General features: G+C 40.3%; 1 protein-coding gene across 4 annotated transcripts in view; it reads left to right on the top strand.

The window, feature by feature from the left end:
* Positions 1 to 372: 372 nt before the first annotated feature.
* TASP1 (taspase 1) overlaps positions 373 to 25,235 on the top strand; it is a 94,983-nt gene continuing 70,120 nt past the window's right edge. For 2 of the 4 annotated variants that reach the window (XM_075413498.1, XM_075413496.1), the window contains exons 1-7: positions 373 to 430; positions 3,836 to 4,053; positions 5,590 to 5,657; positions 7,238 to 7,306; positions 16,531 to 16,651; positions 20,847 to 20,931; positions 23,779 to 23,820. In XM_075413498.1, coding sequence (XP_075269613.1) covers positions 3,915 to 4,053; positions 5,590 to 5,657; positions 7,238 to 7,306; positions 16,531 to 16,651; positions 20,847 to 20,931; positions 23,779 to 23,820 — 524 coding nt within the window. In that variant the 5' untranslated portion in view covers positions 373 to 430; positions 3,836 to 3,914. Of the gene's footprint in view, positions 431 to 1,067; positions 1,140 to 3,835; positions 4,054 to 5,589; positions 5,658 to 7,237; positions 7,307 to 16,530; positions 16,652 to 20,846; positions 20,932 to 23,778; positions 23,821 to 25,235 lie in introns of those variants that run through there. The other 2 variants (XM_075413497.1, XM_075413499.1) reach the window with 2 other exon arrangements.

Below are 25,235 nucleotides of genomic sequence, written 5' to 3'. Positions count from 1 at the left end.
GCCCCAGGCCCGGCTCCTCATCGGGCGGCGCCTTCCCCTCGGGGAAGCCGTGGCCGTCACTTCACCCAGGCAGCGGGGAAGCCGACGGTCACCGCCCGCTCTCTCGCAGGCGCCTGCCTGACAGACAGCAACCGCACACCAGAGCCGCTCCCGCCCGGGCTGACGGGGGAATCAGGGCCTCCCTGCCCTTTACTTGCAGTCACAAGGCCCTCCCCCGGGCTCAGCCCCCGCCCCTCGCCGCGAGTAGCGCTGCCGCGACTGGTGGCGCATCATTCGTCTTCCGAACCGCCAATCGGCGCCTACGCCATTTCCGGTCGCGTGGCTGGCCTCGTCCAATGGGAGCGAGGCGGCGAGTGGGACGCCTCATCCTCACCGGGGCAACGGGCGGGCGGAGGGTTCTGGGTGTGCGCGAGGCTGACGGCGGCGGAGGGTGAGTGTTCCGCACCTGGTGCCGCCCCGCCCCGCCTCAGCCCGCCGGTCCCCGCCTCCCCCTCGCCGGCCTCCTCTCTCCCACCCCCCCGCGCTCGCTTATCCTTCCACCCCCGCCCCGGGGCTCCGTCGGGCGTACCGTCTGGGCCCGAGGCGGCCGCGGGCTCGAGCAGCCCCCCGCGGTGACGTCACCCCCGCCTCCCGGGGCAGGGAGGCGGTGCCCCCGCGCGTTGCCATGGCGATGGCGGCGGCCGTCGCCTCCCCCGAGGGGGTGGCGGGGCTCGGGCTGCGCCGCCTGCCCGCCGCGCCAGCGAGGGGCCCCCCGGCCCGGCCCTCTCCTCACCGCGGGGCGCCCGCGGCCGGTCTCGCCGGGGATTTTCTTTTTTCCCGAATAAAACTCTCTTTCCTGCGTTTGTTCCGTGGCTGCCGGTCGTTCGTTTCCTCGTCGGCCTCTCGGTTGCGGCGGCTCCCTCTTGGCTGCCGCAGCGCTCCCTTGCGGGGGCTGGGCTGCCCGCGGCGGGGTTACGCGCTTGCCCCTGGCCCTGCGGCTCTGCGTCCTCCCCTCCTCAGGCCTCGCGTTGCGGGAACCTCAGAGAGCCCTTCCGCGCTGCTGGCGCCGTGACGGGGCCGTCGGTGTGTGTGCCGTCTCCTTCCTTCGCCCCCCGGCCGCGTTTGGGCCGGCTCGCTCAGCCCGCGGCGCTCCCTGCGCGGTGAGCATCTGGGGGGGGAACGGCGAGGGCTGCCCCCCGGCTGACGAAATGGTGTCTGGGGCAGGCGGGCTGCGGGACCGAGCAGCTCTTCCGACACTGGGTGTGACACTCGAATTATTTACGTTTCTCCGAGTGCCGGTGTTGGATGGGACGCTGCTTTTTCAGTGCAGTAAGTGCTCTGTGCTACTTTGGTAAAATCACGATGGTTCGCGTTCTTGGGGCATCGAACAGGGGTGTGTTCCTCCGCCCTCTCTGCAGGTGTGGAACAGTGAACTGTGTAACAAGGAGGGACGAGGTCGGTAGTGACAAATGTGTGACAGCCAGGAAAGAGAAGAGAGAAATGCTGGAAAGGGAAAGGTTGGGTGCAACAGGAGCTTGCGAAGTGGAAGTAGCAGTTTTGTGAATGAAATTTGAAAGGACTTGAAGAAAGGTTTGAGATGGAAGGGGCTTGACAAAATTGGGTTGACGCTGAGGAAGTGTTATGAACTGAAGAAAATTACAGAGATAGGATGACTATATGTTGTTTGGTAAAAATAAATGCGTTCTCAGACCCGGGTGTATGTAAAGGCCTAATCAGCATTCTCGATCTGGAGTGGATGCTGTTAATCTTTAAGTGGCATCTGTATCTTCATTTTCAGAAACGATTTCACTACCATTGTTATTCTTTGCCTACCACCATGCTAGTTTTTGCTTTTCTGCAAGAATATATGTTCCTTACTTGCTTCTCTGTCATTTTACTTAAGTCTTTCTTGTGGCTCTGTTGCTGTAATGACTTTCTGTGTGGTATAAGACAATGCAAGAAAGCAGAGTTCGTGACAGACTGGGTTTCAGCTTACTGCTTGGAGCTTTCTTAATTATTATTAGCAAAAAAAGAAGGAAATACAGTGATTAAGACTTTAACTTTAGCTCTGAAGTGTATGCAGGAGATCATTACAATTGGATGTTGTCCATAAATGCTTTTTCTCTCTGTAGAGTCTACGTATTGTAGCAGACTTTCATTTTGTATAAATACATATATTTGTAACAATTATAAGAAGTTAATTTTAAAATACAAATTTGCTAACATAAGAACTTTCCTATATATGTTTAGCATCTAAGAAAAAAGGAGCAGAAATAAATAACTTCCTAGAAAGCTCTGCTAATTTTCATTATTGAAAGGATGGTTATGGTAAACCAGCAAGTCTGTCTGTCTGTGCCAGTGGTGAATCTTGCTAAACATCATTTGCGTTGTTTTGGTTGTTTAAATGGAGTGGTATTTAATTACTGGAGTGAGCCATACAGCATTTGCAAAATCTGTGGTTTAAACCTTGTGTATTAAACATCGCATTTTTTTCCACTTCTGTTCACTTCCTAGTTTTCTTAGGTTACAAGTTGTCCCTTTTGAGGCAGTGGGAGTGATAGACATCACATTGGAATGCCTTGATGTCTTCTAGAGGTTTTTTCAATTCATACTTTAACGCTATGTGCTTTTTCACTTCCTGAATTAATTCAATGTGTGGAGTGTCTCTGTTTTGAATTTTACCTGTTGAACTAGCGGTATTGTGTCAGGATTAACATGTATTAGGCTGTGGATATGAGGAGCAGTAAATACAGTGAATTGGTTTTCTGACTTCTGGAAAATACGTAGTCCATTACTGTAACTTGGGAGCTCTTTTGTTTTGTATACTAAGAAAATACTGACAGTTTTTCCATTAACTTTCCATAAACATGAGGTTTTATAAACATCTTAAGGGTTAAGATCAAAACCAAATGGGGTTACCAAATAATCTGAGATCATCTTTAGCATGTTGTGGTTCACTAATAGTCACGGTAGCTGTCCTTGCAGTTTTCTAGGGAAGCTTTCTTTCACTGCTTTGGGTTTATTTGGCTTTTTTTTTTAGATACTTTGCTGCAGAAAAAAGTTAATTTATTTTTTTCTTCCCCTCCCCCGCAAATTAATGGAGGATAGTAAGGGTAAGGGATGCAAAAGCATGGAAGAGTAGGAGTTCATTATAGGATCTTAAACAGCTGTTTCCTGCAAAAGAAGGGAAAAGGTGTGGCATTTTGAAGTGTTACGCATATGGTACAGTTCTCTGGAGCACATGTTCATAACTTTTTATATGACTGTTGAATAGTTCATGCACAGATTCTACATCACCTGCATAAAATACAGACACAAAACCACACAGGCAGATGCCATTACGTGATTTGATGATAGGAGACTGTGCCGTGCAACCATGTGTACTGTCTGTCAGCTTTTGCCAGCCTTGCTACAGTGCTGCTTAGGTCTTCTCACCCAAGCAGGGAATGACACTTTTAAGAAGTAAAGATTGTGGTTGTGGAGCACCTTCACATTAAAGCCTAGTTGGGCATGATGGGTGGAGAAATAAGTTGTACTGTTGAATAAAAGGAGACCATGGAAAGCAGCTTTCTCTCAGTTGTGGGGAAGCCTTAGATCAACAATTCCCTACAATGTCTGGAAAGATTCATGTTAAATCATAACGAAAAGGCGCTTTCAACTTGCAATATGTACTTTGGTTATCTTAAGTCTCATTAATACTGTTAGCTAAGGAAGAGGCAGAACTTAGAAGCCCTTCTTTAAAGAAGCATACTCTCCTTGTTCCAAATCTTGCCTCCGAAAGTTCTTTCTGAGGGTATTTGTATGAAGTTCATCTCTTGAAAGCAATATCTAACGTATGCATGTGATTTGGTTTTAGGATGATTCCTCTCCAGAGTTTCTTTTTGAATGGAAGGATGCTCTTTTCCAGTAGAAGATGGTGATCCTAATGTGTGATCATGGAGAAGGGGATAAGTTCAGTAGAAGTGTTACCTTCCAGATCGGCTCAGGTTACAGCTGTAAAAGTAGTGGTCAAAGAGCCCGAAACAAAGCAAATCCAAAGAGGGAAACGAGTGGGATTTGTGCTTGTCCATGCAGGTAAGATGCAGAAGTATAACAGCTGGAATGGTAATGGTACATATACAAACTAAATATCAACAAAAATTTCATATTGGCTTTGGATTACTAGTATATCAATGAAGTGACATTAACTTTGGATGTATATCTGGGAGTGGAGAGTTTCACTGGAAGCTGTATTGGCTGGAGGATCTTGGAAAATGTTAATAAAAATGTAGGTTTGTGGGTGTTCTGAATGTTGGGGGATTTTTTTCTCCTTGACAAGTAAACCCCCATACAAAATCCCTAAATTTAAATGGCTATAAAATGTCAAATTCTGCAGTTATCTGCTGAGCTTGGGAAACCTACAAAATGTGTGAGATCTTTCAGTCTATTTCCTTACCCTACAGAAGGATCAAACATAGGTGTTTCACTCCTGACAGTTTCTTGTCTAATTTGCCTGTAAGTACAGTTTAGTTAAGATTTTGGAAACCGCCTTCGGCCGTTTGTTGCAGAACTTCACTTTTTTTTTTTACCCTTTTGAAAATTTTCCTCCAAGTCTAATTTTTTGATCTTGTTTATATTTAAATGAATTGCTAGTTATTGTTTCCACGTATAATGAAGAGGTCATCTACTCAGATGTGGGTTGATATTGGAGGACCCAGGTATTCTATTTTAAGAGCAAATATGTTTGTTCAATATATTGTCCTTTATTGGGTTACTTTACTCCACTCAAAATCATTGTTCTTTCATTAATAGTGTTAAAAGTTTTTGTTAGAGTTTCTCCAAGCTAAGATTTCTGAAGGTGAGGAAAGGGAGGTTGAGATAAATGCATTTCAAAAAAACAGGGAAGCAGAAAAAGTGGAATTTAAATATCAGTGTGCTAGTCTTGTCTGTTACTTTTCTGATACTGCATTTAGATGAATAGCAGGCATTGATAATTTTTTCGGGTGGGGAGATGGCGAGCAGTGGCTGCAAAACAGGGCAAAATAGTTAGATGCAATGAGATAGACATAAAGACTGAAAAAGATGAAAAAATTTGTATGCTCTTTATTTCAGGGAACTCACCTGGTTCTAAAACAGGGATAATGAGCTCTCAAAATGTAGCATAAACATGAGAAGATGAACAGAATGGTAACTGCAAACTTGCAAATCGGTGGTAAAAGGAAAATTGGAGTTTGACTTAAAACTAAGGGTTTTGCCCAATAATGGACAATAAATAAAAAAGCTGTGCTGGAAACCCTTCAAGAATGAGCAAGACTGGAATCTCTACGACAGTGTTTGTAGGAAGAGATTGTATGATGCTGAGATTTATACCTGTATGCTTCCGCATGCATGCTCTTGTATCCTATATTTCACTGAATATATTGGAATCAATGTTGGAATGCATAAAATTGTCACTCATTGATACAAAAATGAAATGCCAGTGTAATCCAGAATAAGGAAGGCCGTATCTGCCTATGTCTTAATTCTTTATGCAAACTGTATGCTGTCTGCCTGTGTCTTAATTCTTTATGCAAACTGTAGGCTGTAGTTTGACAGGTAGTATAATCTGTTTTCCTTTTGCCTTAATTGTAGGTGCAGGTTATCATTCTGAATCCAAAGCTAAAGAATACAAGCATGTGTGCAAAAGAGCCTGTCAGAAGGTATGTCTAACCAGCTCCACAGTCTTGTAGTAGGTATATAAGAAATATATTTGGTAGCGCTATCCCTTCAGTATGACCAGGCATATCTGGGTTTAGCTACTCGGGCTGTATGCATTTCTAGAGGAAAAATGGAGCAGCAACAGTTAACGTGATGCAGAGTCAAAAGAGTGCATGGCGGTGAGGTGCAGCAACATTCTCATCAGTGGTGGCAAATAGCAGACACCAAAAGGAGCAGTGGGGGAACAGGAGAAGGTCACAGTGGTACCTACATGGAGTGTTCCTACAGCTTCCTGCATTATTCCCAAGGCTCTGGGATATCTGGAACTGAACATGGTGTCTGGATTTTTCTTTCATTAGTGTCCACTCTTTTTTGAATGTATTTAAACTCTAGCATCCAGATTGCTCTATGAATACAGGGATTTCTAGAACTCTTTTCTTCGTAATAGCTCTTGATGTTAATAGGAGGGGAGGTAGAAAGAGGAAAAAAACAAACAAAAAAATCAAAACCCTCTTCCCAAAGCTGAAAAGGGAGAAATGGCAAGACTTTAATTTTTTTTTTTTTAATTTCCTCCAAGGACTTAGCTGTGGAATTGGCAAGTGCTGTCTGCTAAGTCTTGAATGAGAAGCTGGAAAACCTATCGCCAAAATTTCTAATGCCTTTTGCTTTTTCTAGAGAGGAGGAGCTGGGGAGCTTTGCAGGCTCTTTATAAGAGTCTCGGAGTTGGCCTCTGATAATTATCACTTCATGTTACAGTTCTGTTGCTTAATCCTAAAAACACTCTAATTTTGTAATGAGAAGCTTCAAAACTCATCCAAACTTAACACTAGCTTCATTAAAGTTGTGTAATAACCCTGATATTAATTTTCCAGCTAGTTATGTGTGAAAAAAGGTTGTTTGCTGTTGAATTTAAGTCTGATTTGAGACTCTGTTTGGTTCCTTAAGCTAGGTAGCCAGCATAAATAAGTTCTATGAAAAAACAAACAAAACAGTCGCAGGTTTGTCTTGCAACTGAACATGCAGCCATAGTTGTTTTCAGAGGTTCCCAGACAGAACTTGACTGTAAGGTCTTATCTGGTATGAATCTAAGAAATAATATTAGTTTCCAGAAGTTCATTTTTGTGTGTGTTTATAATTTGAAGATAACATTGTCTTATTTGATTTGTTTTCATGTGTTGGCTTTTAGATGAGCTTACTTGTAGATTCTGTTCAGTTTCATGACAATTGCGTCATATGGTACTAGGGATTTTTGTTGACTATTGAAAGGAAAATGAGAAACTTCTTGACTGAAACATTGAGTGTTTGAGGTCACCAGGTATAAGAATTTATTTTCCTATAAATTTGACCATGCAGGAATCTGCTACTAAGTGCAGTGTTGCAATGTGAGAGCAGTAAAATCATGTATTTGATCTGCCCTCACATGGTGCATACTGACTGTTTCCAGTGCTTTTTGTTTTTATGTGCTCTAAAATTTTAAACTAATTTGATGAAGATTTTGCTTTGTACAGGACTAGGAAAATGTAGGGCTTAGTCATAGAATATTAGAATTTCCTAATCGTAAACTAAAAATTCTGTTTTACAGGCAATTGAAAAGCTCCAGGCTGGTGCTCTTGCAACAGATGCAGTGACTGCAGCACTCATAGAATTAGAGGTATGAATTTCTGGCTAGTAGTAAATATGTCTTGTATGTACATGGACAGATTTTCCTGTAGGAAGGTGTTAATTCAAACAGCAAATCTGCTGACAGTTCCATTTTTGTGTCATGTATTTCGTTATCTGTGCAGACAAGGAAGCTATGCTAATTTTATCTTTTGCTTTTCCACTGTATTTTGGAGTAAATGTATTTACAGACTTTCTAAAAATGCAAACTGAATGAAAGTTTTCTAGTTAGTGCAGTTTGGTTGTCATCTTAGGTGTGCCTTATCAGATAGTGTTTAACCTTCAAGAAGAAATTCAGTGATTAAAGACTTACTGAACACTTTGTAGGGTACTTTATTTCTGACTTACCGAGCTACAGGTAGACTGCAGTGGCTCCGTTTCTTACATATGGAAAAAGATGATGGTACTGGTCACATATGTTAAATGATATAAGTCCTCGTTCCTTTTGTTTACCTTAATATGTCACACTGTTTTGTTTCTTAAAATGATGATCCACAGAACTTAGATGTAGTTAAGTCTTTATTAGTTCTATTAACACTCTCACGTAGTAATTATATTGAGGTAGCTGTCTCTGATTATGCTTTCCTGGGTTGTGTTACTCATACTTTTTTCAATTCTTTGGGATAATTCTACGAAAGTGAGATAATTCTACAGAAATGACTGCATAAATATAAGGCTGCTTATCTCTTCATCCAGCTAAAGGTCTCTGTGCAATTGGGGTAGGAATTTTAAGTTCTCATTTGTCCCACAACATACTTTTGCTGTGTGCCTAAATTAACGTGGTTCCCAAAGGCTTTTTTTCCTACATTTTTTACTTTGTTTCTGTGTGATCTCTGACAGGATGAAAGGCTGTTCAGACAAATGTGACTTCAGTGTAAGATAATGCTTTTTTCTGATTTTTGTGACGAGCTGTGTGTAGAAGAATAGGACAAGTAATGATTTATTTCAAAATGGTACTAGTTAATGAAGATAGAATGTCTTGATAATCACAAGATGATAAGCAGCTGTTTGTGAGGTTTTTGGAACAGTGTCTTTTTGGAGTGATAAAATTTTTACAGCATCTAACTTTCTTGAAGGGTCCCTATGAAGTAATGTACAAGATAGTAAAGCTAAAAGAATTTCTGAGATTTAAAGGAGGCAGTTTGGTTATTATCCCAGGTCAAATAATCCCTCACGGCAGTAATGACTGAAACAGGTATTCCTCTTCTCCTGTAAGAAGTAATTGCTTTTTCCTCTCCAACTTTATTAGTAAAGAAGGAAGGCAAGGTAAGTGTTGTTTCCTGGGTTTGGAATTTATGGTAGTATTCTGAGAGGATTAGAAGTGGATTTGCTTACACATATGTTGGGAAAGTGTAAGGCAGGCAGTATGTACTTTAATATGTGTTAGACATGCTGACTAGCAGCCAAGACTTCAGTCATACTTTTAACTTGGCAAGCTTCTTGACTTTAAACAGTGCTTTTGGTCTCCACTGAAGTGTTCAAATATGCTTTCATGTGTTATCTTGCCTTTTTTTTTCCCCACCTATCTATAGTCTAATGTGTATCTCTCCAATGGAAGGATTTATAATGCACTTCCGTAGAGTAACTGAGGCTGCTGTTATTCCACAAGATTGTTTCGTGTGTCAGTTCCCTCCTCACTGGAGGAGGGAAAAAAAATTGTGTTGTGGTTTTTATAGTGTTCCTGAGCTACACAGAAGAAAACGTGTTTCAAGAAGCTTAACAACTATATGTCGATTTGTAGCTGTGCCTGGGGTAAATATTTTGTCTGTTTTTGTTATCCCCAAGAGACTTTCCTTCGTTTACTTTAGTAGATCAAAGTACTCTGAAATGACATCTGTGTGAGAAGTTACGGCTTTAAGATTAAATTAAAACCTTTTTATTAAAATTACTCTTAATCAGCAGCCTTTTTCTCCGCATCTGTCTTGCTACTGTTCTGGTGGTACCTGCCATCATTCCACTTTCTGGTTTTAGAATTGTTTAAGGTATCTTAGTATTTTTATGTCTGCAGTTGCACAAAACCTATTTTTTTCCTTTTTCTTCGTTTTAAGATTAAATATTACTTTGTTCAGGTTGTACTGCTGTCATTAATGTAATTATTGACTTTCATTTATTCAGTTAGTGATTTATATAACCTCTTCACTGTGGCTTGTTCTCTCTGTTACTGGGATAAAGAATATCGGGTTTGGGATTTGGGCTTCTTTTAAATTAAAGTAGGTAGCTATGCAGTTACGCTGAGGAAAAATCAAAGGTATACTCAAAATAGAAAATGATGTGGTTTGCAGTGGCAGTTTTTTGGACCTGGTATGAAAAATTCCAGTGTGTTAGAGTGTCAGCTTTTGAAATGTTGAAAGGTTTGCATGTGCTGGTATCTCATTCTCAACACCACCTCCAGACACATCTGTTATTTCTGGAGCTGCATCTTTGGTTTTAATTCAGATGTTTTTCCTGTTGCTGTATGGAAAACAGAAACTGCACGTGGCAAGTCAAGAAAGCAAACAGAATAGTTTTTCTCATCAATTACAATATTTTATAGGTAAGAATGTAGGTTTGTATGTTGGCTGTCTCTGTAATGGGCTATCACTACCCTTTTGTTTATGCACAAAGAAATAGTGACTTTTCATGAAGTGCTTTAGCATTTTGAGTTGGCAAATACGTAGTGAAAATCTGGATGAAAACAATATTTGTTTATATGTGTCATTAATACAGATAAAGATACAGAGCTACAAAAGTTTATATAACACGACAACAGATTCCATGGTGGAATACTGTTTCTAAGTACTTTATATTTTGGTTGCTGTAGAACACATTGCTGTGAGTTTATCTGAAACATTTAATCACTTTTACAGTTTGCTAGAATTTTTCATATTGTATTCAAAAAATATGTAGTCTTTGCAAGACACAAATATCTTCTCATGGAAGTGTCACAGAAGATGAATTTTTTTGCCTCAGTTCCGCTCAGTTACACAACTCCTATTACACAGAATTTCAGCTAATCCAAGAGGCATCACTTCAAAGACTTGTTGAGGCACAAGACTTGCTCTTGATCTTTTATGAGCAAGCTGACAGTTTGCCATGTCTGTTTTTTGTTTTGTTTTTGCAGGATCTAAATGGAGAAAGAACAGTCTTTCTTGGCTGAACGATATGAATCTCAAGTGAAATAGTGTTCTGTGATTAAGATAGTAATGCTAATAATTAACTAGAGAAAAGGTAGATTTCTTTTGCAAAGTAACAAGAGCAACTGACGCAGAATACTGTTAAAATAACTGTGCTGGGCTTCATAAGCATCAGCTGTATTTGATAAGTTGATTAAGGGCAGTTGGGTTTTCTAGTTTGAACTCTGTCATTACAGAGAAATAAATGAACATGTTAACCTCTTTCAACTTTTGGTAATAAAATGGGTCTGGACAAGGTGCTTCATAAGACTCATCATTTACTCTTTATCCTTCTGCAGAGACAAGATTGCAGTACTATTTATTTTTGCACTCTTGCTGTCAGCCACCATATGAAGTCTGAGTGTCTCTTAAAACACAAAGGGACTTGGGCAGCTCTTTTTCCTTTTTTTTTTTTGGGGGGGGGGGGGGGGGGAAGACGATGGGGAGGGAAAAGAAGTGGCAGGGCAGTGTCATCATCATCATTCTCCCCTTTTAAAACTTGTAGTTTTCAACAGAACCATGTGCTGATTGCATTTATGGCTGGCTGGGAGAATGGTGTGCAATTTCAAGCTTTTCTTTTGACTGTAGAGCCCTTCAGAAAGTCTACTGTTCAGGTACTGGAGACAGGAATGTGAGTTTGTTGTAGAGGATGTTGAAGTTTTCAAACTTTTTCTGAGTTCAGTCTAAGTTTTTTCATACAGTGTGTACATCACTTTAATCTGACTTCAGTAGAATGTTCTTAATGAACATAATTTAAATAGGAAATGAGTGTGATTGATGGAGAAGTGGATGTCAGATTTTGGTTTTCGATCTCCTTGATACTAAAATTGTTCTATTTACTTTGCGTGTATTTTTTTTTTAGTGGATCGATGCAAAGGGTATTTTGAACCTGTTGATATACTCAAGCAATGGGTTTGCATGGCTGTCAGCAAAATTATGCAGTTAAAGAACTTGTTTCTTGTTCAGTTGTTTTTTCTTTCTTTTTATTAATTTTTTAGTAATTAAGATTTTTGAATATACAATATTATATGTAGGTATATATTGTGTATATGTATATAATTGTCCCAAGGACTTCTCTTTAAAGATGAAAGCACAGTGCAAGTGGCTTTGTTGTATTAAGGCAGTCACCATTGATGAACTTTAAATGGGTAGTGAACTGGAAGTTGTTAATTCTACTTAAAAGCAATACTGTGATGTTTTGCAGCAGAGTGGCTAACAGTAACCTGTGACAAAAGTGTTCTTTAAAAACATTTCAGCTGGTTTAAATGAAAGGGACATGTCTCGTCCTTGTAGACTATTACTTCTTGTCACTAAATTCCCTCTGAAAAATAAATTTTAAAATTGCAGTGTGTAAAAGAAATGACTGTAGACTTTGAATCCCTTTTAAAAGGTGCAGGTAAGCCATGGCCAAAGCTGTATGGAAGATGGATGGAATGTGTTTGAATGCATGTTGAAAATAGAGCATTTTAACTATTTGCCAAAGTGTAATTCAGGACTACTAGTGTTATAGTGTTGAGTAACTTCTTCAAGCATTCCAGCTTTGACCACAGCTAGAAACTTCAGCATGCCTGTGTTTGCTGCCAGAACATTTATAAATACATCTTTAAGTAAAAAGAATTCTAACAAAAAAAAATTATACCCTCAGTACCTTGAGAGTTTTTACAAGATGGGCTAACTTGGGAGAATGAAACTCTTGTTTCACATCTTCAAGCTTTGTCGTAGCTCCTTTGCTGCACGTTTACATTGTGAGTTAGAGATACTTCAGTGGTGGAGTAATTGTCAGGTGGTTGAGTATCTTTCACGTAATTGAAAGCTTATATTTTGTTAAAATGCTTTGAGTAGCCACTTCTTTGTCTTTTCCCTCTTCTTTTTGACTTTTCTACGGTAGTAGGGCTTGCTGTTAACATGGGAAGCTCATGTTTGCTTTGCTTTCTTGTCTTTTTTCAGTCTCCTTAGAAATAAAAAGGCTTATTTCTACTTGTGTTTTTAAATAAAAGTATAGTGCTGAAGATATCCTCTGTATTATAAGCCTTTTCTTCCTTTCCTTTCCTCCCTCTTCTTGGATACATGCTTTGATTGGATTCTTCCCCATCCTGTAGTAGTAGTTCTCGCAGTACTGCATTTTTCTGTCTTGAGGGTATGAAGAGACTCAGTTTATTTTCTTCCCCCTTTGGAAGCATGCAGACTTCTGTTTTAATAACGTTTCTGCATTCTGTGAAGGTTTTGAATTTTCATTTCAAAACACACCTTAATTTTCATAAGTTGTATTGCTCCGTTTGTATTTCAGAGTCTTGAAATCTTTTGGTCAGACTTTGCAGAGATTCAGGTTTTCAGAGAGAGATGTATTTATGTCGTGTATTTCATGTCCTTGCCTATTCGTAGAAGTAGGTGTGAATTTCTGTTTCCATTTTTTAGAAAAGTGTTTTCCTGCCTCATTTCAAAGGCTATATGTCTCATCTTGGAGACATTCAGGTAAGTGTCAGAAATTCCATGCGTTCACACCTGGTTCCTGCACTATCTAAAGCTGTTACCAAATCACCTTTCAGATCTATGAAGTTAGAGTAGACCATCATCCTCTTGGCAATTCACAGACCATCTTCCTAATTGAGTGCAGTCTGATTATAAAGCTAATTAAAGCTTCACAGAAATTTTGAACAGGTGCTTGGAATTTGGTGCTTATTTCTTTTACTGGAGAAATTACTCATATTGTGACTGACTGCACTGGTAAGATTCCTTCCGAGTCCTAAAATGAAAGACTTATGCCACCAAAGAGGCACCTGCAATTTTGTGGGTGTAAAGTTCTTGTTTATCCAATATTTGGTAGTAGTCTGATAAATATCCTGTAGGGAGAAACAGGTGGCGTTCTGTTTGCCTTGAGATCCTCTGAGTAAGTTGTCTTTTGGTGCATCTTTGGTGTTGTGTTGCGAATGAGTGGTTAGATTGCTTAAATGAACGCTCAAAGGTTTTACAAGAAAAGATTTTACTGAAAATACAGAAAATGTGATTTTATAAAGCTTGTTGGCAAGGTTCACTCGATTACTTATTAAACGAATGGAATACAAAATCGAAGGATGTTTGAGAGGAAAATGATTTATATAGAGTGAAAGAAAAGTGTAAGGGGTAAAGGAGACCCTCCCATTGAGTCACCAGGTTCAGACTGGACCCCCTTGCTTTCTAAACTCCTTCTGAGAGAGGAGCCTATGTGCGGCTGGATTCAGACCTGGCCTTTGACCATAACGGTTTATGTCTAAAGGATATGTTTAGCAGTAATTCGTGGTGTGTTCACAGTTTATTGAGAGAGAATCACAGGAATTTAGCAGCAATTAATCACTTGTTAACTTAGCATTTACAGAGTGATTAGAAATAATTTACTATTGCAATCACAGTAATAGGATATTATACTTTGAATCAATTCACACACAAACATGTAATGGTAAAAATTCCCCTTGAGTTCAGTGAAATCACTTCAAATAGAATGATTTCTCAATGGATGAAGGCTGAGTCTCAAGGAGATCAGCCCAGGTAGTTCGCGAGTTACTCTGAGAAGCGTCCCACTCAGAGGGAGGTACTGGGTGCAGCCCGCTCTGGACCAGAAGAGCTCAAAGGGCCTTCCTTGGCACCATGTTTTATAGGGTCTCAAGATGATTGACTTTAGGCATCAGTAATTTTCCATCCTGGTCACAATCCACATGATGCAATAGACAGCAACTATGCGATTCTAGTACTACCCAGAATGTACAGTTCTGACATTTTGGCTGGTTCTGGGATTGCCAGGTGTGAGGGGAGGTTGCATCACAAGATGTTGTACCAGTGAAGGTGCTATGCTAAAGCGTCAAGCACATCAAGATTTTTAGAAATAAACTGAAATAGTGCCACTCTGTATCCTGTGTTTTTTCCCTACCTTCTTTTGATTGTTATGTTTATCAGATGGTAGAGAGCTTTGTGTCTTGACTGCAGAATGGTTCTGGACAGTGTTACTAGGACTTCTGTTCTGGTGGGGAATTCTAGCTCCCTTTACTTGTCTGTGACATCTGCTTTTAAGATAACAACTGTCTTTGTGGCAGTGACAGATCTGTAGAGCACAAAATTCTTCCTCTTTGCTAATGCTTTTGAGTGTAGCGCGCTGGACGAATGTTTTTGGAACAGAACATTAGAAGTTTGTCTCCAGGCTTGCAGGTCTATGCAGTCTGATTAGTCATGGGCAAGGAACTTGGACAGCACTAGGAATAAGCATTGTTTATCCTAATGCATCCCTGTTTTTACTTTGTCCTCCAAGTACCTTTCACTGTTGGTGTTCAGATTCCTTCCACCGCTTCTCTGCTCCTTTTGTTCTAAACTTCGCTGGCTTAATTGTCTTAATACTTGTAGATCCCGCGGAGCAATGAAGTCAGTTAAGCCAGCGGCTGCTCTGCAGTCTTCCACCTTTTCAAGGCCATCATCTTGGTAGCCTTTTTTAAATAATATTCCCCTGCCCTCCCCCTTCTAGAGAAAGTTGTTCCCTGTGCACTAAACTGCAAATGTTTCATTATCTGAACATCTTTTCAAATTTCTTTATTTGCTGTGAGGCATAGCTGTCAAAATTAACAATACAATGAATATACACAGTGAATTTGAAGATCTGTTGTGGTGTGGGATAAAATAGGATGGGATAAAATCTTGTGCTACTTCTTGGATGCAGAAGGAAAAAGAAAATAAGGAGGACTAGTGTAAAATGAACACAGAGATTACAGTCTATTTTATGATTATGTATGAAGTATTCATGATTCTTCAGGAAGATAGTGTGTTGGTGACTCGGATACTAAGAGCACTTTAAATCTCTGTAAATTAGAATCAACATCTTTCAAAACAGGTTTTGGATGTACTCACTACTTGGTCATTTGAAAGCTAACAGAAGCTAACTAACATCAAATTTATTTTTCATTTCTGTATTCTCTCTCTTTCTTTTGTTTCCTTGTATTCATTACAAATTAGTATGTACAAAAAAGAACCAGTTCACTTAAGATTTAAGACAGAACTTTGAGCTGTTTCCAGTAATTTGTTTCCTGATTCAGCTTCTATTACATGTACTGTAACAGTATTACCATCTAATTTTGTCACATCAGATTGTTACGCTGTTGTAATAAAAACAGGTATGAAACTCTGAAAGCATGCAGCATCTCTCTGAAATGTTACTGTTTGGCTGTTCTAGGCTCTTCTCTTTTTGTCCAGTACCCCATTTCATGCTTACATCTAGAAAGAAGGGATTATACTGAGCTGACAGTGAGAGTCCTGAACTGTGCTACTTTAAAACTTTGAGTTTTTGAAGTTGTGGGGAAGCTCTGATGAAATGGGGGAGGGGGAAATGGGTGTTTTTAATTCTTGCATGCAAAACTTCTTGTTCGAGAACCTCGAGTTTGCAAAAAGCTTCAGAAGGTTCTTATAAATGACAAGTTAGTTTTTAATTAGTTTATTAAATGCTGTTCCATACTTTCTATGAAATATGCCATTGTTAAATTTCCTGATCACAGCAGTGACTGTCCTTATGCTAATGGTCAAATAGATATTTTACAAAGTGAATTGCTACTGGTGCTGATTCTTAGTTTCTGTGTGCAGAGCTGCAGTCACAGGCTTAGAATGTTGAGGAAACATACAGTTCTGTTTTGCTGCTGTGTCATACTTAAGAGTTTCAAAGGTAGACAGTGATTATTAGATGTTACTTAAAATGACTGACAGGTTAGGGACCAAATGAAATGTGTATTATGGGAGAGGAGGAAGAGATTTTTCACTTATGTTGTAAGGCTTTTGCTTACATATAAATGATCATCTTAAATTTTTGGATGATTGGTTTTTATATTAGTGCATTATTACACTTGAGATACATCACACCCTATAGAGGGCATAAGGTATCCATTATAGTAGTTTGAGATGCTCTGTTCAAATTGCTATTGTTTTTGTTGTGGAAGATTAAATTACTGGAATAAGAAAGTGCACTGTACCAAGATCAGTGTTGTCAGATCACTTATACAATGGTTTTGATCTAGCCTGTCATGGATGTAGCCTTATAGTGTTTTGTTCTTATTTTTAGGATTCTCCGTTTACAAATGCAGGACTGGGGTCTAACCTAAACCTTCTGGGTGAGATAGAGTGTGATGCCAGTATAATGGATGGAAAGTCACTAAATTTTGGAGCAGTTGGAGCACTGAGTGGTATGTTAACTATGTATTGTAAAGCTAACTACTGATTTAAATGCAAAGATCAATTTTGGGGTTTTTTTGTTACTTTGGGGGAGGGGGGGCATTGTAAATACTTTTAAATTCATTTAAATTAATTCCTTCCCCTGTAAAAAAGGGGGAGGCGTTCCTGCTGAAATACTGTTAATTTGCTTTGTGTAATATATTGTCTTTTTAGTTCACTGATTGCCCTTTGATGCAGAACAATTGTATGATAGTATACAGCATTCACAATGGGAGTGAGTTTGCTCAGATGAATTTGTAGAATTATGACTTCATAATAAAATGCAATTATTAAAAAGACCCCAAGCATATAAATAGGCTTCATATTTGTTTTTGTTCTCTGTCTCCTCAAAAAACTTACTGGCATGTAATTCAATCATAAGGTCAATTGGTTTGGTCTCTTAGTCAACTTGGTCAAATTAGGATCCTAAGGGACCAAAGTTTCCTTGATAGTGTCAGGAAGCTATGCAGGGTACTAACCTCCAAACTGAAGCCTCTCATGTCAAGCTGTTTGCTTGGGACATAATGAAAAGATCTACAGTATACAGAAAATTTATAGTTTCTGTCACGTGGTTGTTTACATTTGGGCAACATTACAGTGGGAGTCTGCTACAGGCCACGTGACCAGGACAAGTGAGTGGATGAGGCCCTCTATAGGCAGATAGGAGCAGCCTCATGTTCAAAAGCCCTGGTGCTCATGGGGGACTTCAACCACCCCAACATCTGTTAGAGGGACAACACAGCAGGGCACAGGCAATCCAGGAGGTTCCTGGAATGCGTCAAGGAAAACTTTCTCCTCCAAGTGATAGAGGAGCCCACGAGGAGAGGTGTGATGCTGGACCTTGTTCTCGCCAACAAGGAGGGGCTGGTGGGGAATGTGAAAGTCAAGGGCAGCATTGGCTGCAGTGACCATGAAATGGTGGAATTTAGGATCCTTAGGGCAACGAGGAGGGTGCGCAGCAAGCTCGCTACCCTGAACTTCAGGAGAGCAGACTTTGGCCTCCTCAGGGATCTGCTTGGTAGAGTACCATGAGATAAAACCCTAGAGGGAAAAGGGGCCCAAGAAAGCTGGTCAGTATTCAAGGATCACCTCCTCCAAGCTCAGGAGCAATGCATCCCGACCAAGAGGAAGTCAGGCAGAAATGCCAGGAGGCCTACATGGATGAACAAGGAGCTCCTGGCCAAACTCAAGCCGTAAAAGGAGGCCTACAGAGGATGGAAATAAGGACAGATAGCCTGGGAGGAATACAGAGTAGCCAGGGAGCAAGTTAGGAAAGCTAAAGCCGTGACAGAATTAAACCTGGCCAGGGACGTCAAAGGGAACAGGAAAGCCTTCTATAGGTATGTCAGTGATAGAAGGCAGACTAGGGAAAATGTGGGCCCTCTCCGGAAGGAAGCTGGAGATCTGGTTACCCAGGATATGGAGAAAGCTGAGGTGCTGAACGACTTTTTTGTCTAAGTCTTCAACAGCAAGTGCTTTAGCCACACTGCCCAAGTTGCAGAAGGCAAAGGCAGGGACTGGGAGAATGAAGAACTGCCCACTGTAGGAGAAGACCAGGTTTGAGACTGCCTCAGGAACCTGAAGGTGCACAGGTCCATAGGGCCTGATAAGATGCATCCATGGGTCCTGAGGGAACTGGCGGATGAAGTTGCCAAACCACTCTCCATCATATTTGAGAGGTCATGGCGGTCTGGGGAAGTCCCCACTGCCTGGAAAAGAGGCAATATCACCCCCATTTTTAAAAAGGGAAAAAAGGAAGACCCGGGGAACTACAGGCCAGTCAGTCTCACCTCTGCGCCTGACAAGATCATGGAGCAGATCCTCCTGGAAACCATGCTAAGGCACCTGGATAACAATGAGGTGACTGGGGACAGCCAACATGGCTTCACCAAGGGCAAATCATGCCTGACCAACTTGGTATCCTTCTGTGATGGGGTTACAACGTTGGTGGACAAAGGGCGGGCAACTGATATCATCTACCTGGACTTGTGCAAGGCATTTGATGCTGTCCTGCATGATGTCCGTGTCTCTAAATTGGAAGGACATAGATTTGACAGATAGACCACTCGTTGGATAAGGAACTGGCTCGATGGACTCACTCAAAGAGTTGCAGTGAATGCCTCGATGTCCAGGTGGAGACCAGTGACGAGCGGTGTGCCTCAGGGGTCGGTACTGGGGCTGGTTCTGTTCAATATCTTTGTCGGCGACATGGACAGTGGGACTGAGTGCACCCTAAGCAAGTTTGCCGACGACACCAAGCTGTGTGGGGTGGTTGACATGCTGGAGAGAAGGGATGCCATTCAGAGGGACCTTGACAGGCTGTAGAGGTGGGCCTGCGTGAACAGCATGAAGTTCAACCAGGCCAAGTGCAAGGTCCTGCACATGTGTCGGGGCAGTCCGAAACACAAGTACAGGCTGGGTGGAGAGTGGCTGGAGAGCAGCCCTGAGGAGAAGGACTTGAGGGTACTGGTGCATGAGAAGCTCAACATGAGCCAGCAATGTGCGTTTGCAGCCCAGAAAGCCAACCGTATCCTGGGCTGCATCAAGAGAAGCATGGCCAACAGGTCGAGGGAGGTGATTCAGCCCCTTTACTCCGCTCTTATGAGACCCCACCTGGAGTACTGCATCCAGCTCTGTAGCCCTCAACGTAGGGAGGGCATGGATGTGTTGGAGCGGGTCCAGAGGAGGACCATGAAGATGATCAGAGGGCTGGAGTACCTCTTCTACGAGGAAAGGCCGAGAGAGTTGGGGCTGTTCAGCTTGGAGAAGAGAAGGCTGCGGGATGACCTTACAGCAGCCTTTCAGTACCTGAAGGGGGCCTAGAGGAAGGATGGAGAGGGACTTTTCACAAGGGTGTGTAGTGATAGGACAAGGGGGAATGGCTGTAAACTAAAAGAGGGCAGATTTAGATTAGATATTAGGAGGAAATTCTTCACCATGAGGGTGGTGAAACACTGGCACAGGTTGCCCAGAGAAGCTGTGGCTGCCCCCTCCCTGGAAGTGTTCAAGGCCAGGTTGGATGGAGCTCTGAGCAACCTGGTCTAGTGGAAGATGTCCCTGCTCATGGCTCATGGGTTGGAACTAGATGATCTTTAAGGTCCTTTCCAACCCTTACCATTCTATGATTCTAAAAGTTAACTTACACATCAGGCTAAAAAAGCTTAGAAAAAAAATGTATCCTAAAAATCTAAACTGGACAAGTTATTTCCTAAAATACTACATTTCACTATTTGGGTTTCTAGGCAGCCAGAGTACACTAGTAAAAATGTGTATCAGACTAAGAGAAAAGGTGATCTTTAAGGTCCCTTCCAACCCTTACCATTCTGTGATTCTATGAATCTATGATCTGTGATGTATTTTGTGTGATACTGTTATGAAGTTTGATACATTTGCGTATGGGATTTATTTAATCTGAGAATTAGCATGCTTCTGTTTTTTTTTTTTTTTTTTGTCTAGTTTTAGCTTTCAGTACAAAGCAAATGTAGGTATACAGGGACCGGCAGGGATTGTTGAGGTTTTGTCATAAGTACGTTGAACAGCCTTAATTGTCACTATTGAATAGCTTTTTGACAACATTTCAAGATTTGTTCTTTATCCTAGAATAGTTCTAAACCATGGTAATAACTTCTTCATGTAGATATACATCTAAAAGAAATAGTAAAGTGTTTCAAGGCTTGTTTGTTGCAGAATGTGTCTTTCCAACCATGGGCAAGGAGGAAATGAGGGAGTGAGAGAAAGCTAAGTCTGAATCCTGTAATCCCTGTTCTGGCCAGGTAGATCCAAATGAAAGGTCTTTCCATCTTGAAAAATTAATGCTCGTAAAACATCTTTGGCCTGTAGAATAGCACATATTTAATTTGAGAATTCTGTGGTAGGAGGTCACTCCTAATATTTCAATATGATTCTTTTACTTTTTTTTGAAGGGGAAAAAAGGGGGGGAAAGGCATTGATTAGAAGACCTTGTCACCACTGATAGGACATGTGAAGGAAAAACTGATAAAGTTTATATTAAATTGAAACATAACACTGCAAGGTGTTTCTTAATAAATTGGCAAAGCCTTGGAAATTAAAGGAAGCTGACTACTGTTGGCAAAATGAACACTGCGATGCTACGTAGAAAAATATTTTAATGTTTTGTTCCCATTTTTTGCTAATTTTTCTTTTCAGGAATCAAGAATCCAGTTTCAGTTGCAAATAGATTGTTGTGTGAAGGGCAGAAGGGAAAACTCTCTGCTGGCAGAATTCCACCTTGGTAATTGCTTTGTTCTGCTTGACTTTACTTTGGTCTTTCGTCTCTACTGCATGCAATATTTGAAGGTTATATCTTATCCCAAGAAGGCTGGTGCTGTTTTACATGCCACCGGTAGCGTGCCTTTAAGAAAGAAGATAAGCTTTGTTCTCTGATCTTGAAACATCTTGCACACTTGATGAAGCTGTGGGTAGAATGAAGTATTGTGAATAGATAGTAGCATCATTTTGTGGTAATTTCTGTATGTGTAATTATTTCCATTTGTGTCATACTGAATTCGTACTACTGTAGCATTTTGAAAAATCCCTAAATACATCAAAATTAAAATGAAATTCTACTGCCTTTGCCTCCATCTACCTTTATAAAAAGCAACATAGCTTTTAAGCAAGTATGTGAAAGAATCCTACTTTACTGCCTGTCTTTGTGGCTTTATTTTGTAGCTATAGTGTGGAAATGTTCAGTATTTAGTAACTTCCTCTTAGCCAAAATGGAAATTAAAGATAGATTTAAGAGTATTTACAACAGCAATGAAAACATGTAGTCCTTTATTGAGATGGATGTAATACTTAGATGGAAGAAGTAACTATTTAAATACTTAACAACTTTAAATATTATTGTATCATTTTGGAAAGAATCCAGGAAATGTACCTGAATTGATTGCTCTTAAAACCATCTTATTTTCCTTAGCAGTTTAAATTGTCAAGTAGAGAACTTGAATGATCCATTCATATTAATTGACTGCTATCCTCAGCCATCATACCCCCCACAGAAATTTGCTAACTTTTGCTAACTAATACACTGTAGTATTTGCAGATGTATTAAACTAGCACTTATGTAGTTTGAAATGTATATTTAGATTCACAAGTTTTACTTTCCTTACTATGTTATTCTGTAAAATTATCCAAATAGTATGTATCGGTATGGTATAATATTCCAATTTAAACAGTGAGGAAAAGCACTATTTCAGTGTTGTGTCATGGTGCAAAAGAAGGTCATAGATCAAAAAAAGCCACCCTGAAACCAAACCATCAACAAGCAGATTTTTCATTTACAACTCTTTAATGAAGAAAAGAGTAACTGTAGTTAGTGAGATAACCTCTTTTTTTTTCAGAGGGGAATTCTAAGGAATTGGAACTTGAATTTCAATTGCTGTTAGTAGCTCATTTACTTAGATGTCAGGAGAAAGCCAGGGCTTAGCTGACTTGAATTCAAGAGTGTGTTGAATGAGGTGGGGTTTTTTGGTGTACTCAGAACGAGTACTGAAGTCAGCTACAGGAGCAAGCACTTCAGATTTACTTTTGTCTTTATCATCACAGTGTTTAAGGAAGAGCACTTGGGCATTTTAGCATGTTTGTTGTAACTTCATGATCTAGTTTATGTTGCTATTGTTTTAAAAAATAACTGGATAGAAAAGGAACTGTATCTTCTTACCCTCAAAGGACAAGATGATATCTTTCATACACTGTGTAAGGTCTTGGCTAACAGATGCTTTTAAAGACAAGCGAGCTCACACTTTTGGAGCAAGAGGTGAACTGTCATCAGAGCCAACACATACAGTTGATTGTGCAAACATTGTGGATATGGGTTTTCTAATACATATTTTAATTTCCTTTTCTCCATTCTGGATTTTGAACATGTATTTTATTACAGCAGATTAGTTACCCTGGGAACAATCTATACTAGTGGGATATATTGGGTTGTGCTTTAGACTTGCTTTGGTAGATGCTCCTGTATGTGCACGGTATCCCAAGTTCAGAATGATAGAGCTCATGTACATTATAGGTGATGACTATTGACCATTTCATGCCTTGCCTTTCTGGCAGGGTTTGGTATGATGCGCTGTTATTTTGGGACTGATACATATTCCTCCCAAGCTGAAAATATATATAGTCAAATAACAAGAGAGCAGCTGTAGTTTTGGTATTCCTACCAAGTGTCAGGACTATGTGTAACTGGGTTTTATTTGTAAAGATATGCGAGTTTCATCTTGTTTCTCATGGAAGAATAGTGTATTGGGGAATCTTCCAAGTAGTGCTTAGCCTAAAAACCTGTCTTGTTAAGGAAACCTAGTGGTAGAGACTGTTTCTGTAGCATGTTCTAAGCTAACAATGTTTTCTGGCCAGAATGTTTGGCACATGACCACACAAGAAAAAAATCAGAAACTGTGGGATTAGTGAAAGTGGCATTATGGAGATTCTTGTGTATAAAAGAGCCTATGGAGGCAGTTAGTTTGGCCTGTTTATCCCTGTTCAGCACCCATTTTTATAGTGACAGTTCAAAACAAATTCAAAGTGATACACTTCTAATTTTTCAGTAGAAGAATTTCTAATGAGAGTGAATTAATTTATTCTGAGATGGTAAGCTTATTGGGAAGGAGCGATCAAGTGTCCTAACTAGTGCATCCTATTTGCTGTAAATTGTGCTGCAGAGTGTGTCATTTTGGCTCAACGTCTTGGTGTCTTGTTTAAAACATAGAACGCCACTATTCAAATTAAAGTTTTAAAAATTTGAATTAGAGAATCCCTGAATGCATGGGTAGGGTTGTTGAAACTTCTAAGGTCCTTACATCTTTTCTGTCGTATTTTATTCAGCTTGATGTTGTCAGGATTTTCTCTGCCCATGTATACAAGAACAGAAAATACTGAGCTTGTAAATGTTGCATATCATTGTAGAAGATATTTGTGTTCATTGTATAACGTTACAAATGACAGCAATATTATAATTGCACAATTACGAATTGGGTGGATCTTTGGAAGTGGTCTTTGGTCACAGTATAATGAATTATATGTTTTGTAGTACTAAATTTCAAGTTTTTCTATTTTTCACACTGAAACCTTGATCTTCCTACAGGACCAGGCTTATTTACATCTGTTTACTATTAAGTGTAAATAGGTAAGAATTGCAGGATGGTACAAATTCATCTAAATGTCTCCTTTCTTAGAACTGCCTAGTACTACTGATACCGAAGTTCATGTCTGTATCCCTTTTTCTGCATTAATAGTAACCCATATGTGAAACAATCCCTTCTTAGTGTCGTCCCCCATCACTCCACCTCCCCACCCCCGCTTTAGGCATATAGGAATTTGTAATTGCTTCACAGTTCTACAGTACTGTAGGCAGGATATGTAGTACATTGTGTAACTTGTAGGGCAGCTTGTAGTCAAGAAAATGCCTAGAGTGAAGAACTTGCACCACCTTTTATCTTTGGTATATATTTCTTCAGGACAATTTCTTCTTTGTAAAAATGATTTCAGAGCGATTGCTGCATTTTACAATGAATGTTACAAGGTGGGTTTATTACATTCGGGGCCGCCTTGAAGCAAATTTGAACCTAACCTCCTTCTGCTACTTCTGTTTAGCTTGGTGTGGCCTGTCTCCCTACAGCCCATATTAAATGGTCCTGTATGGAGCAAATAGCACCAGAATAACCATGTTCTTGGAGAAAATAGCCTAAAAAGACAATTTTTAGAGCCTTTTACTTGCATTTTCCGTTAATATGGTCTAGTTTGCTTGGAACTGGAAAGTGCGTCCAAGCATCGGCTCGTTGATGGGAGGATGCTTTCATCTTCTGTGTGTTCTGAGCCTGTAACAACTACAGAGTGCTCTTCATTTGGTATATTTGCAAGAAAGATCTTTTTATCTTATTTGTCCAGAACCAGCTTTCAGAGTAGCAGAGCACAAACTCATTCATCCTTTGTTTTTGGCATTTTTTCCCCCCTTTTGGAAAATTGTATTTTGAACTACCCTAAAGGCTTTTGAGACTTGGTGGGGTTTTGGCTGCTGTCTATAGGCTGCGGACTTTATTCCCTGTTTTCACTCTCCCCCAATAAATCAAGCTTGGTGGTGGCTGTTTAGAGGTAGTTTTGGTTTTACATCAGCTGAAGGTATTGCCCTGTTCATTCTTACCTGCTGCAGTTTTTCTACATGGAGGATTCTTTGGCAACTAAAGCAGTTTCCTAGTGCCGGGCTGCTGGTTCCCACCCTCTTGCTACCCTGTTATCTGTGGTTGGTACAGTTGTGTGTAGCTGTGCGCTGAACCAGATCACAGAACTTGATTTTTTGGTGTAAGGACTGTTTAGTCTTGCTTAGATTACACGTATTTGACTACCTGCAGAACCAAGTTCATGCTGAAGATCTTGTAGGAGTGTCTTACCAACTAATTCTATGTCCAGTTAGAGGAGATATGGTATAGGTAGTACAGGCAACAAAACGCTGCGATCCTGATTTTTTTTTTTTTTTGTAAATTGTTTATTTTAACTTTTCTGTGATTATGTTGTCCTTTCAAGACATCCGAACTGAAAAGTTTA

This window comes from Opisthocomus hoazin, chromosome 2 (assembly GCF_030867145.1).
Source record: "Opisthocomus hoazin isolate bOpiHoa1 chromosome 2, bOpiHoa1.hap1, whole genome shotgun sequence".
Taxonomy (NCBI): domain Eukaryota; kingdom Metazoa; phylum Chordata; class Aves; order Opisthocomiformes; family Opisthocomidae; genus Opisthocomus; species Opisthocomus hoazin.
The sequence above is the reverse complement of the archived record's forward strand: the minus strand, read 5'-3'. Positions and strand labels throughout refer to the sequence as shown.